This window comes from Halichoeres trimaculatus, unplaced genomic scaffold (assembly GCF_033239565.1).
Source record: "Halichoeres trimaculatus isolate MK-OKI-2021-1 unplaced genomic scaffold, fHalTri1.1 fHalTri1_scaffold_9, whole genome shotgun sequence".
Taxonomy (NCBI): domain Eukaryota; kingdom Metazoa; phylum Chordata; class Actinopteri; order Labriformes; family Labridae; genus Halichoeres; species Halichoeres trimaculatus.
Window position 1 is genome coordinate 23,226,926 of NW_027437188.1, and position 12,996 is coordinate 23,239,921.

A 12,996-nucleotide genomic window follows, 5' to 3' on the forward strand; every position below is an offset into this window, starting at 1 on the left:
TTCATTGAATCCCATGTTAAAGAAAAAGACAATGATTGCATGAAGAGCCAGCATGATAATACATTCTCTTATTAAATTAAATGTTTTGTGTATTGAATGATAGTAACAGATAAATAAAATGTAAAAATGAATACAAACTAAAAAACAAAAATCAAAACCCACATTTCTAAAGTAAGTTAACAAAAAAGAAGCCTCAGAAACATCCACAGATACACTGTAAATTGATACACACCTGCCATTGCTCCAGTTTTTGTAAATTAGCACAGCTGTGCCCACTGAAAGGCCCTCTCCCAGGCACACAGCGCATCATATCATCCAGGGCATACGCCATAGCATACACAGCTTTATAAATATTGTACTCAGGCCTGAGATTAGAAACATCCAAGAACTCAGTGTTGGCACTTTGTAAGTCTTCTTCTCCAGTGCAGAGAGCTTCCTTACTTGCTGGAGCAAATTTACACCCAAATGTGAATTCCCAAAACTGCCTCACCTGGAAATACAACATATCAGGTGAACAAATCATACATAATACTTAGTTTTCATAATGAACAGTAATGAGATATTTGTTCTTAAATTGATATATACTCTAACCATGTTAGTTTCAGATTGGTCATTGTCATTCCGGCCAGGACGTATTTGCAAGAGAAATTTCCTGAGTCCTGGTATTTCTCCTCTGCGGATGGCAATACCCAGAGTCCCCCTAAGGATCGGCATGAGTTCTGGGGTCTGGAGCACAGTGGATGCTGTCCAGGCTTCACTTGCTATCCACTGCAAACTTGTTACATTCTGCCTCAGCACCTGTGTGCAAGATTATTTAGAGTTTATGTTTGAGATTTGTTTGAGAAAAAAAGTTTTTTTTCCTGACACAGTAATTTCTCAACAAGAATTTATGACTCTTTGGGACAGAAATAAAAAATCCTTTTGACTGTTGTTCATCTGTGGCTTTTGCTTAAGTGATTAACGATTATTTTGTATTCAACAAAATGAGTATTTTATTACTGCACAGAAGCCTGCAAATCTGGCCCAATAAATCCTTCATTGTTCTCTAAAGAAGTCAAACAAAACATCTGATGACAAACAGCAGTTACAGAAGCATGCACAGGCCACCTTTTGTCCTTAAGTATACTGCAGTCTAAGTTTACGAGATACTCCATGTTCATCATTTTAATACATGTGGCCTGCTACTCATCTGATCTTCCTCTTCGAGTTAACATGCCAACCAAAGACCAACATTGAGATTTTTGTCTGATACATTTACATATTCTTTCTCAATTTCTGACGTTTCTTCGCAATTCTACTAAAACATCGCCCTATTATGTACTGATAGACAGGGGTAAAAAACAAGACAAAACTACACTAAACTTTACTAAACTAAATTAAAACACTTTGGACAAATTATTCTGGCCCAAGCCAAAAAACAGGGTCATCAAGGACCCTACTGTAAATCTACATTGCCACGCAACAGGATTAACAAAAACAAAAGGTTTTCTTAGCAGAGTACTTTTAATAGCTTCAGCTGACACCAGCTCCAGGAATGAGCAGCAGGAATGAAGGTTTTGTATGCTCATATATAGAGTTCTTGGTATTGATTCCTGTCTGTTCTATCAGTAGCTCCATGCAACACACATGAGCTTTAATCATACTATCGTTCATTAATGCGGGTATTTTAAAATATTTATAATTTCTACCTCATCCATCAGATGAATCATGTGAAACTCGTGGGCAAACACCATGACCACACGGGCTGTGGACTCCTTCATCACATCAACAATCCTCTTCAGCTCAGCTGGATCACTGTCCCAGGGCAAAACCTCCAAGTAAGCCAGACAACCTCCACCAGACTGAGTCAGGTCTGACTTGAAGGATCGAGCAACATTAAGCCCATAGTCATCATCACTGACGAGCAGGCCAACCCAAGTCCATCCAAAGTGTTTGAGAATCTGGATCATTGCATGGACCTATAAAGGTGTGAACATGTGAGTGTACAGAAACAAAGAGCTACTCTATGAGGTTGACTGAGATAAAAGTGTTTCACAGAAATTGTTTAAAAAGCATCACAATGAAATTACTAACAATCAAAAGATGGAGGGCAAGAAAGAGGTTTGTTTCTCTTGCACGGACTTCTTCAAACTTGCTGTGCAGGAAACAGAGTTTGTAGTTTATCAAATTATCGTGAGTAAAGTGGTTCACCTGGAAATCATCACTCGGGATCGTTCTAAAGAAGGAGGGGAACCTTTGCCGATCACTCAGGCAGGAACAAGTGGAAAAATAACTCACCTGTAAAAAAACAAGCAGATAGGAACTATTCTCTAACATAAACCAGCCATCACATATGAAAAAGTAAATTATTTTAAAAGAAGTAATTGATTTAGACACAGAATATTTAAAATACAAACATAAAGCCTAGAAACACTTACAATAGGCATTTTGTAAAGACCCACCACAGTGGCAGTAGCCATAGAAAATGTAGAGGCATAATCCCCCACAATCCCCAGCACTGGAGGGGTCCCTGTACAGTTCTCCTTAAACAAATACTGCTCTTCTCTGCCACTGGCCAGAGACAACCCACCACTGAATCCAATCACAAGTGCCCCACAGTTGTCATACAGGCTGTATCCGAGAGACACATTCGGTAACAGATCTGAGTTCTTGTTGATCTCATCAATAGCAAAGGCCATGGTCATTGCTTGTCTAAAACCCAGAGTATCAAATCTACAAAACACAATATCAAAGTTAAATGTAACACGAAAGGAAATTATTTCTTATTTAACTCCAAAATTTACACAGATTCACACTCCCCTCTTCATGCGTGTGAAACGTACCCTTTGCAGCTGGGTTGCTGTGGCTCTGTGGTGTAGGTCCACTCAGGGAAAACAGAGGAATAGTGCACCTCAAACAGCCCACCCAGCACCACATCTCCAGGTTTGTGTATTTCATTAAGCTGAAACCTGCTCAGTAATTTACACGGTCTGGAAAAAGAGTTACTTCGTAAGTAAGAGGAGGCAGAAAAATTAAACAAGATCAATACAAGTGCATAAAGAAACACTCCCATGACTGCACACCTTCTGCCACATCTGGTCCCTTTAATTACATTAGATCTTTTTATATACAGGGCTTTGTTGTTCCCAATTGCATGCTCTCAACTATCATTCAATTTCCTGCACCAAGTCACCAGGGCATTGGTTGTAGTAGCATGCCATAATCCACAGATTAACATTACATATCTAAGAAAAGGGTAATGTATAGGTGGTGGCTCTGTTTATCAAAATACCAACAGGGTGAGAAGGACCCCAGAGGAAACTAATTCAAAAAAGTTTTTTTTATTGATTTAATCATCATTTGTTTATACATCTACAAAAATCAAAAATCCATTTAATTCCATTACCAGTTACACTTTATTGCAACAGATTCAGCCTCCTTGCAGGACAATTAAAGATTAAACTGAGCCTTAGCTCTTCTTCTTTGTGGAACTTTGCAGTTGATAGTATCTTTAAACATAAAAGAACCAAATTTCACATCTTTAGCACTTGCTTTACCACTACCTATAGTTTTTGCCATGTTAAAGGACAGGATGTTGCTCCACTTTTGTGCTCACTTTAAAAGCAGTTTCAGTTCAGTTTTGAAATAAGTGCCAGACTGACTCCTCTGCCTTTGATTGTGTATTGGTTTTGTAAAGTTGCATCGGAGTGAGTGCTCTTAACCCACTCTGTTCTATGGACGATCTCTGACATAGCCTTTAGCCTGTTAGCTTGTGTTTGGGTTCTGCTTCTCTCTACGAACATTGAGCTATCACACTCCTACCTCTGCTCTGATTTAAATGTCTTTTATGACATTTAAGCCTTGGACACCCTTTGACTGTAAGTAGAGCATGTAAGATCAAAAGTTGATTTCATTTCGTTATTGGGAATGTTACTTAGCTTGGTCAGTGTTTTATACTGATTTGGTTTATTCTCTGTAATGTTAGAGTTTTACAGTGGTGAATTCAACCCTAAGTTAAGTCCAGGAAAAGCAAGCCCTGTGTCTTTTTGAAAAGTGTGAATCCCTGTTAGCTAGCTGTCTAGCTGCACTCACAACACGTGCTGCGAGGACAGCATAACTTTCTTTATCAGAGATGTTTGTGGGTCAGTAGCTCCCCAGATTGCTTTATGTTAAAGCTTTGTCACTGTCTCTATTTCCCAACTCTTGAGACAAGCTTGACACAGGAACTGATATTTAGCTCCAGTGGTAACAGGCAGTGGTAAAATATACTGGACTCCCCTTGGTCTTCCAAACTTCAATACTTTTTTTTCACTCATGGAACATTCTGCACTGCTTCATTGCTTGTGCTAGCTAACTTTTTTTGAAAGCAGAAGCCAAGACTCATGGGGCCTAATCAAATAAAGTTTTGTGTGTATAAAAACATACTCAAATTTGACAGGGCGTGCAAAGCTGATTCACTAACTAGGTGCACCCAAGATTGCACCTTTTGAATGAGCAAGTCCATTTTGTGTGTTTGCCTCCATGGATATACAGATCATCTGAACCCACAAATCCTGGGAGGAGGAGATGGAAATGTAGTCACTTAACGTCTGCAATGTGATTTATCAAACATGAATCTGTTTGTGGCTGCTGTTTGTGCATCTATATTTAACATGTTTGATAGGCAGGTGCAAAATGGCAGTGGCACCAACTGCACAAATGGCACAAACGGCTCCTGTCATTGTGGCGTGAAGGAGGCAGAGGTGCAATAAGAAGCGAGAGAGAGAGAATCTTGTGTGTGTATCATCATATTTGGACTGTCAGAAATAAAAACAGTAGAGATGTATCATCTACCCAATCAATAATGCCATATTTGAGCTTTGATTTTTTAAACTGGTGCTTCCTGTGTAATTTCTTATGCTCTCCAGATAGCACAGGAGATGAATCTCTGTCTTCATTCCCTGGTGGCTCAGTTGAAGGACCACTGCCACCGAGCGACCATTGCTATGACTTTAGTGATTTTTTGGCTTATGTGAAATTGTTTGGTCTGACACAGTGCTCTAACACTCCCATCATTTTTTATAATAATTGTGGTGAAGAGCAGTTGCAGCAATTATACATCACAGATTATACTTCACGGATTGTACACCATGTCCTTGTTGTGTACACATGCTTGTACCCATGCATGAAGTTTTCCGTATCAAAGCACACCTCTCCAAAGTGTGCCAGAGCCAAGGAAGTGTACTGTGCCTGTGCATGTCACACTGACCAAACAAACTAGACTTCAGGGTTGAAGGGTATTGGGGCACACTACGGATGGCCAGCGTGACCGCATTTGAAGTCCTGAACCCGAGTCCAAAAACCTACTTGAAATTGTGAAGGACTTTCTAAAGCCATGCAATCTACAAAAACTTTTACATAATAATTATTTTTCATCAGACACAAATTGTAGTAAATACAATATCAAGGAAAAAAAAATCTTTATTTATGATGTCACTTAAAATAGTTGTAAGCAGCATTCTAACCCCTAATTCATACATACCGCCGTGCTGTGCCTCCCCGGCATTTTTGGGTGCGCGTCAGTTCATACTGTTTTAACTTTCCCTTGTCCAAAATGTCATATTTTCTCTGAATCTGACCTACTGATGACTTCTGGTCATATGCCAGTGGCATAGTTTTGTTAAACAAGGATGAAAATTACGAACAGAACATGGTGCTTTATTTTAAAATGACAGGACACTCTGATCGTTTATATGTCTGATTTCCTGTTTGGTACGATTTGCTCTGCAGAGATTGATGCATTTCTGCAGCGCACCACAGCAATAAGAGACTTGCAGTGTCAACAACCGCACGTGCTGTGTGAATGCAGTGAATGAGTAGAGTGATTTCTAAGTATGGTGTAGTGCACGGTAACGCGCAGCTCTCATGCTTTATGTGTGAATGAGGTGTTATGCTCTGGGACATTTCTACGAAACTGTGACATAAGAACAGACCAGCTGAGACTCTGATCACTTGGTTCGACCCATGATTGCTTTCCTTGTGTTCCTCTCTGGTCTCAGCAAGATTATGTAACATTTGGGGCCAAACAGCGCCACCAGGAGACCAAAACTGGAGGCCAGGATGGCAAATATTTCCACTGCATCTGCATATTTGCCTGGAGAGTTGACATAAGCAGGGACAAAGGCCACCCACACAGCGCAGAAGATCAGCATGCTAAAAGTGATGAATTTGGCCTCATTGAAGTTGTCAGGAAGGTTTCTTGCCAGAAATGCTAACAGGAAGCTGAGGAGAGCCAGAAATCCAATGTAACCCAGTAAGATGGCAAAACCAATAGTGGACCCAACGTCACACTCGTAAACTATCTTGTCATTGTAGTATTGGGTGTTTTTATGAGGAGCTGGTGAGGAGGAGACAATCCAGACTGTGCAGATTACTGCCTGGATAGAAGTTAGAACCAGAACTGTTCCTCTCTGCTGCATGGCACCAAACCACTTCAGAGTGGCTCCACCTCCTGGCTTGGAGGCCTTGAACACAGCCACAACAACCATGGTTTTCACCAGAATACATGAGACACAAAGAACAAAGCTGATACCAAATGCTGCATGTCTCAACTGGCATGTCCACAGTCTTGGGCTACCAATAAACAGCAGTGAGCACAGGAAACAAAGTTTCAGCGCCACCAAGATCAGGAAGCTCAGCTCAGAGTTGTTGGCTCGTACCATGGGTGTGCTGCGGTGATAGGTGAAGATACCCATGACAAAAGCACTGAGAAAGGTACCAAGTATTGATCCAGCTGTCAAGCAGATACCCAAAGGCTCATGATAAGAGAGGAACTCAGTTTTCTTAGGGATACAGTGGTCACGCTTTGGGCTGGACCAGAAGTCCTCTGGACAGCTGGTACACTCCATAGAATCTGACAAAAAGGAGATGTTGGTGAGGTTCAGAGAATTTTCTTCTGGAAGTCAAACAAAAATATTTCACATGTAAACCCACCGGTTTTATTGCTAATCTTTCCATCTGAACAGGGAATGCAGTCAAAACAACACAGAGGTTCTCCTTTCTTTCTGGCCATGCGAGTACCAGGAGGACAGCTCTCACTGCACACTGACTTTGGTGGCTGTTGGGGAATAAAACATAAATTTCAGTAAAATGTGTTAACATCCCAAACTGTAGATGTTGGCTGAAAAAGAAAAATATACCTTTTTTGATGCAAAGTTCCAGAAGATTTTGTCTTCATCAATTATTAGTACATCGTCTCTGGAGTGTGACCTCTTCACCTCACCCACAGTTTGAACTTTAGTTTGTCCATCAGGGAGCCACAGCCAGTTGATGACATCATAGATTGGTAAGGCATCCCCATTCTCATCAAACAAAACTTGATCACCAAATGGTGTGATGAAGTTGACATTTTGCAAATAATGAACAAACTATGAATGGAAAATCAGTTAAATCAGGTTTTCGACTGAAAATGTTTAGAAGTCTCAAATTTGTAAAGTTATGCAGTAATCCTGATGTGAAGGTTGCATCCAAAGAAAGTTCATTTTTTTCTCAGTATTCTGTGATGGACAATAATATCATGACTACAAATCCTACATTTATACTGTAAGTAACCAAAGATCAAATACTTATTACCCAAAGAAGCTGGTAGACAATAAATTAATACACACCTGCCATGGCTCCAGTTTTTGTAAATTAGCACAGCTGTGCCCACTGAAAGGCCCTCTCCCAGGTACACAGCGCATCATATTATCAAGGGCATGTGCCAGAGCATACACAGCTTTGTAAACATTATACTCTGGCCTGAGATTAGAAACATCCAAGAACTCAGTGTTTGTATTTTGTAAGTCTTCTTCTCCAGTGCAGAGAGCTTCCTTACTTGCTGGAACAAATTTACACCCAAATGTGAATTCCCAAAACTGCCTCACCTGGAATACAACACATCATAAGAAAAACATTATTAAGTTTTGAGATACTGTACATAATTTTGAACCGTTTATTATTTCTGTGAATGGTTTATTTTAACTGAAGTCATTTAAAATTCCTACCATGTTAGTTTCAGATTGATCATTGTCATGCCAGTCAGGACGTATTTGCAGGAGAAATTCCCTGAGTCCTGGTATTTCTCCTCGACGGATGGCAATACCCAGAGTCCCCCTCAGGAGGGGCATGAGTTTTGGGGTTTGGAGCACAGTGGATATTGTCCAGGCTTCACTTGCTATCCACTGCAGGCCTGTCACATTCTGCCTCAGTAGCTGTTTGAGTGATTATTAAGAGTTTATGTTTGAGATTTTGTTAAAAGAAAAAAAACGTCAGCCCTTATGAAATCTAACGTAACTGAAAGTCGACTGTGATTAATTATTATTAATTAGACACTCTCCCTGTGTTCAATGAAGTCTATAGATAGAATCTATCCATTGAAATACTACAATTCACTTGAATTTTGTTTTGGGTAGTGCTGTCAAATGATTTGAATTTTTGTCAAATGAATTGTAGGGTTGCTGTGGATATTAACTATGTTTCATTTCATTTATTGCATTTAACATGTTTATCATACACCTTTGACAGTTCATATTAACAAAAAACTTTGTGCTTCTTGATAGAGCCTTGTACATTGCATCTTAGGAGACAACCTTTGTAAAAACCCTTTCCTTAATGATCTTCAAAGGTCTTGAGTTTGTTGCAGTCCCCTTGGCAATTGTATCAATTTTTCTGAGCGAGGGTTACTGAGGCCTGGACGTTCAGTGAGGGTTGTTTGTATAAGGCTGGGTGATGCATTAGCCAAAGTGTGTGTGTATATATAAATGTATCATATGTAAGATACATGTATATGCATCATGCCATGTGCCTAGACTTATTTATTCAAAAAGCTCTTATTTTACCTCATCCATCAGATGAATAATGTGAATCTCATGGGCGAAGACCATGACCACATGGGCTGTGGACTCCTTCATCACATCAACAATCCTCTTCAGCTCAGCTGGATCACTGTCCCAGGGCAAAACCTCCAAGTAAGCAAGACAACCTCCACCAGACTGCGTCAAGTCAGACTTGAAGGATCGAGCAACACTGAGCCCATAATCATCGTCACTGACAAGCAGGCCAACCCAAGTCCATCCAAAGTGTTTGAGAATCTGAATCATTGCTTTGACCTAGGATAACATATTGGTGTACTGACTGATACAATAGTTATGCATACAAATGCTTACTGCAAAATGACAAAGTTTAAATTATAGACAAAAATAAAATGTAGAAATAGATACATCATTTGCAAAGCATTAGTTAATGCACAAAAGGAAGGAAAGAAGGTTTGTAGTATATTGAGTTATCTCCAGTAAAGTGATTTACCTGGAAAGCATCACTTGGAATTGTTCTAAAGAAGGAGGGGAACCTCTGGCGATCACTCAGGCAGGAACAAGTGGAAAAGTAACTCACCTGCAAAAAGACGCAGATAACAAGTACTGCACTCTTGTTAAATTATGTGAAAATAATCACTTTTTAAGATAGTATCCATTCATGATCAATATATGTAAAAGAAAAGAGGCTGCAGCACACTTACAATAGGCATACTGTAAAGACCCAGGACATTGGAAGTAGCTATAGAAGAAGTAGAGGCAGCATCCCCCACAATCCCCAGCACTGGAGGGGTCCCTTTACAGTTGTCTTCAAACAAATACTGCTCTTCTCTGCCACTGGCCAGAGACAACCCACCACTGAATCCAATCACAAGTGCAACACAGTTGTCATACAGGCTGTATCCCAGAGTCACATTTGGTAACATATCAGAGTTCTTGTTGATCTCATCAATAGCAAAGGCCATGGCCATTGCTTGTCTGAAACCCAGAGTATTAAATCTATAAAACACAATGTCACAGTTAAAAATATTATGAGAGAAAAAAAAAAGGAAATAGTCATATTTGTTTACTTTTCTTTTCCTTTCCTTCTTTTTTCTTTCTTTGTTTCTTTTTACACAGACTCTCTTATCAAATTCCAAAATTTGCACAGATTTACTGGCCTGACTACATGTGTGTGAAACTTACCCTTTGCAGCTGGGTTGCTGTGGCTCTGTGGTGTAGGTCCACTCAGGGAAAACAGAAGAATAGTGCACCTCAAACAGCCCACCCAGCACCACATCTCCAGGTTTATGTATTTCATTGAGCTGAAACTTGCTCAGTAGTTTACACTGTGTGGAAAATGAGTCAGTTAGTGAGTAAGAGGAGGCAGAGAAATTAAACAATAACATAACAAATTTGTAAAGAAATGCTCCCATAACTACACCCCTTCTGCCACAACTGGTTCTTTTGTTTGTACCAGGCCTTTTTATATGCAGGGCTTTGTTGTTCCCAACTGCATACTCTCAATCATTATTTATTAATATTCGACATATTACACCAGGGCTTTGATTTACTAGCGGGATATTATCCACGTATAAATGTCAAAGGCAGAAGAGGCAGAATTTAAGGACATTTTCAAAGGTTGTCCCAAATAAATGCTAATGTGCTAGAGTTTTGGTAACCCCTGTATTAGTTATTACAACAGCTAGCTTGTAAAAGTGCAAAAGCCCCCTGAAAAAAAAAAGGCTAATAGTGAAAGCAACAAATGGAGTTTTCTGCCATGTTGGAGTTGGGCCTCATGGTATGGGGTGTGTGTTTTTTTGGCAAGGCAAGGCATTAAGCATCCTGAAGTATTAATACTATATAATGAAGAATTTGTGGGCTTTTAATTCCTTTTGCTTTCCATTATCTAATCATGCTTCTAACCCAGTTTTTCTTGAAAGAATTTGATTGTTTGGGTCTGTAAGTTATTTGTTCATTGCACTTTTTGAAAACTACTTTGAAGTGTTAGCATGTGACTGCATCAGATCTGAAGGTCATTTGTCTTCTACAGAACTTAAAATGCACTGATTTAAATTGGGTCATCTAACTTTACATCTGGGTGGGGTCTGGCATCCAGGTGTGTTTTAAGCTCAAAAAATTATACAGCCCACCAATATTAATCAGTAGTAGTTTAGCCACTAGAGGCTACTTTGCCTGGAAATGTTAGCATGCTAATAGGGATGTTTTCAGCCCCCAAGTAGGCTAACTTCAATACTTACTTCTCTGGGTGTTCTCCGGGCTTGACCTTGGCTATTTTCAAAACCACATACTACACGAGTAGTACCCATTATTTTGTCTGAAATTCAATATGTACTAGGTAGTTCAAGAAAACTTGCAAAATCTGCAGTATGCCAAAAATCCCTGGATGCCCCACTGATCCAGGAAAATTTCTCAGTATGAAACTACATCCACATGTAGTATGTAGTAGGCTGCTTGGAAAACAGCCTACGAGTGATCTTTGAGGGTTCTTTGATAAATTGAGCATGGTGTACTGCTTGGTTTCTTCTTTTTGCTCTACATCTTTGAAAGCAAAACCAACAAATCATGCCATCCTGACAGGAAGTGTTGCTGTACAAGGTAGCATATGAAGGCTCTTGCAGATGAACACTATGCACATTTGCACAAAATCTTATTGAATATTCTTACCTTTTTTAAAATCGATTATAAAAGATAAAAATGAAATATATTAATATTATGATGTTATGATATAAATCTTGTCATGAAGTTGTGAATTCATGGCATTGATCAGACACACAACCCAGTCCTGGACAATGCAACAGGTGGAACTTAAGCTGAGCCCACTTAACCTGAGCGCACATCCCTGTAACAACAAAACACTCTTGTCTGACAAGCTAAAACTCTTCTGCCTCCTGATTTCAAGCTTGCTTCTTGCACCAAGTTGGCCTCCTCAATTTCACCCTGTGTGTCATTCCCCAGGACGGGGCTGCCATTTTTCGTTAGTTGTCTATGGCCTGTCCTGTTTTTTTTTTTTTTTTTAGCTCCAATTTCTCTTGACTATTCAAGACAAGTGGAACTGCACCTTTGGCGGAACCTTCTGGCGAACAGGAATGGCATCTCTTTTTTCTATCACTATCACTCATCCGTGTCAGCTTACCTTCATCTATTTACTGATGCTGCTCTTTCTTATGTTTTTGGGGGGTTACGACAATGGAAGATAATTTGCTGACAAGTGGCCACCTGAGTTCACCAGCAAATATCAGACCACATCTTCTGCTTTGAGATCTACCCCATAGTTGCAGCCACTATCCTTTGGGGCCAGGAATGGTGCAATAAATCCATTGTTATCCATTCTGACTGCCTTGCAGCACTTGACATCACAAAGAAGTTCAGGAGCTTGGCCCCACCTGTAGACGAGCACCCAACTCCAGTTCTTCCATATTCGGCTCTGACATTCAGCTTATGAATCATGCTGTCATACCCCAGCTCATTCTAATAAAATGTACCCAGTTCATTAGTTAAACACCTCCCAAAGACAACACAAAGAGGATCTATTTCTCAGTTCAACATTTATTCAGGTCACAGGTAAAGTTTACAGTGATGGTCCCAAAAGTACGAGACCCAATATCTGGGAGCAATACAATTTTTTATAACAGTCAATGGCTAGGCCTTTGGAGAAGTTCAGTTTACCTAACTAACCAAGTAAGTGACTATCATTATGATTTACATAGCTGTCTCAACCCACAGCTGGTGTCAGGTTTCAGTGAGACTATCTGAGTGTGTGTGTGTGTGTTTATGTGTGTGTGTGTGTATTCTATCAGATAAGACTTGATAGAATGCTGGGCTGAACCAACACAGCGAAAATAACAGATAATATATAACCTGATGACAAAAACAATAGTGAAAATAATAAAACTAGCTAATAATAATAAAAAGTAATATAACAAGCTAATAATAATAAAAAATAATATAACAAGCTAATAATGATGAATATAATATAACACATTAATTCCTGTAACTCTATCATTAATAGTCTTTTTCCCACAACTCTGCCTTCCTACTGGCCAGCATGGATCTGCTTTTGCAACCTTCACCATCACCACAGCATACTTTTAGTCATACATGAGGTCATACATGAGGCCATACTTTTGACCACACTACCATGACCACATTCTAACTTGAATCTCTTAACCCGAACCTTAAAAGT

The 12,996-nt window shown here is 39.6% G+C and overlaps 2 protein-coding genes across 2 annotated transcripts in view; both read right to left on the reverse strand.

Moving 5' to 3' along the window:
• LOC141797865 (uncharacterized) overlaps positions 1-12,996 on the reverse strand; it is a 28,259-nt gene that overhangs the window by 2,685 nt on the left and 12,578 nt on the right. Inside the window, exons 17-22 of the mRNA XM_074679552.1 lie at positions 2,823-3,062; positions 2,418-2,712; positions 2,191-2,277; positions 1,689-1,958; positions 592-798; positions 233-490 (exon numbers count right to left, since the gene is read on the reverse strand). Coding sequence (XP_074535653.1) covers positions 233-490; positions 592-798; positions 1,689-1,958; positions 2,191-2,277; positions 2,418-2,712; positions 2,823-3,062 — 1,357 coding nt within the window. The remainder of the gene's footprint in view (positions 1-232; positions 491-591; positions 799-1,688; positions 1,959-2,190; positions 2,278-2,417; positions 2,713-2,822; positions 3,063-12,996) is intronic.
• LOC141798052 (extracellular calcium-sensing receptor-like) lies at positions 5,967-9,796 on the reverse strand. Its single transcript, XM_074679822.1, has 8 exons — positions 9,515-9,796; positions 9,304-9,390; positions 8,838-9,107; positions 8,004-8,210; positions 7,626-7,883; positions 7,158-7,385; positions 6,952-7,075; positions 5,967-6,871 (listed from the first exon to the last, which is right to left on the reverse strand). Exons 1-8 carry the CDS (start codon positions 9,779-9,781, stop codon positions 5,967-5,969), a joined length of 2,346 nt encoding a protein of 781 aa, XP_074535923.1. The 5' UTR covers positions 9,782-9,796.

Excerpts from the sequence above, each read along its gene's own strand:
- LOC141798052 (XM_074679822.1), bottom strand. The coding sequence starts at position 9,781 with ATGGCCATGGCCTTTGCTATTGATGAGATCAACAAGAACTCTGATATG. Across the intron at positions 7,884-8,003 it reads ATCAATCTGAAACTAACATG|GTGAGGCAGTTTTGGGAATT; the intron begins GTAGGAATTTTA and ends GTTGTATTCCAG. Across the intron at positions 6,872-6,951 it reads AAAGATTAGCAATAAAACCG|ATTCTATGGAGTGTACCAGC; the intron begins GTGGGTTTACAT and ends CCTTTTTGTCAG.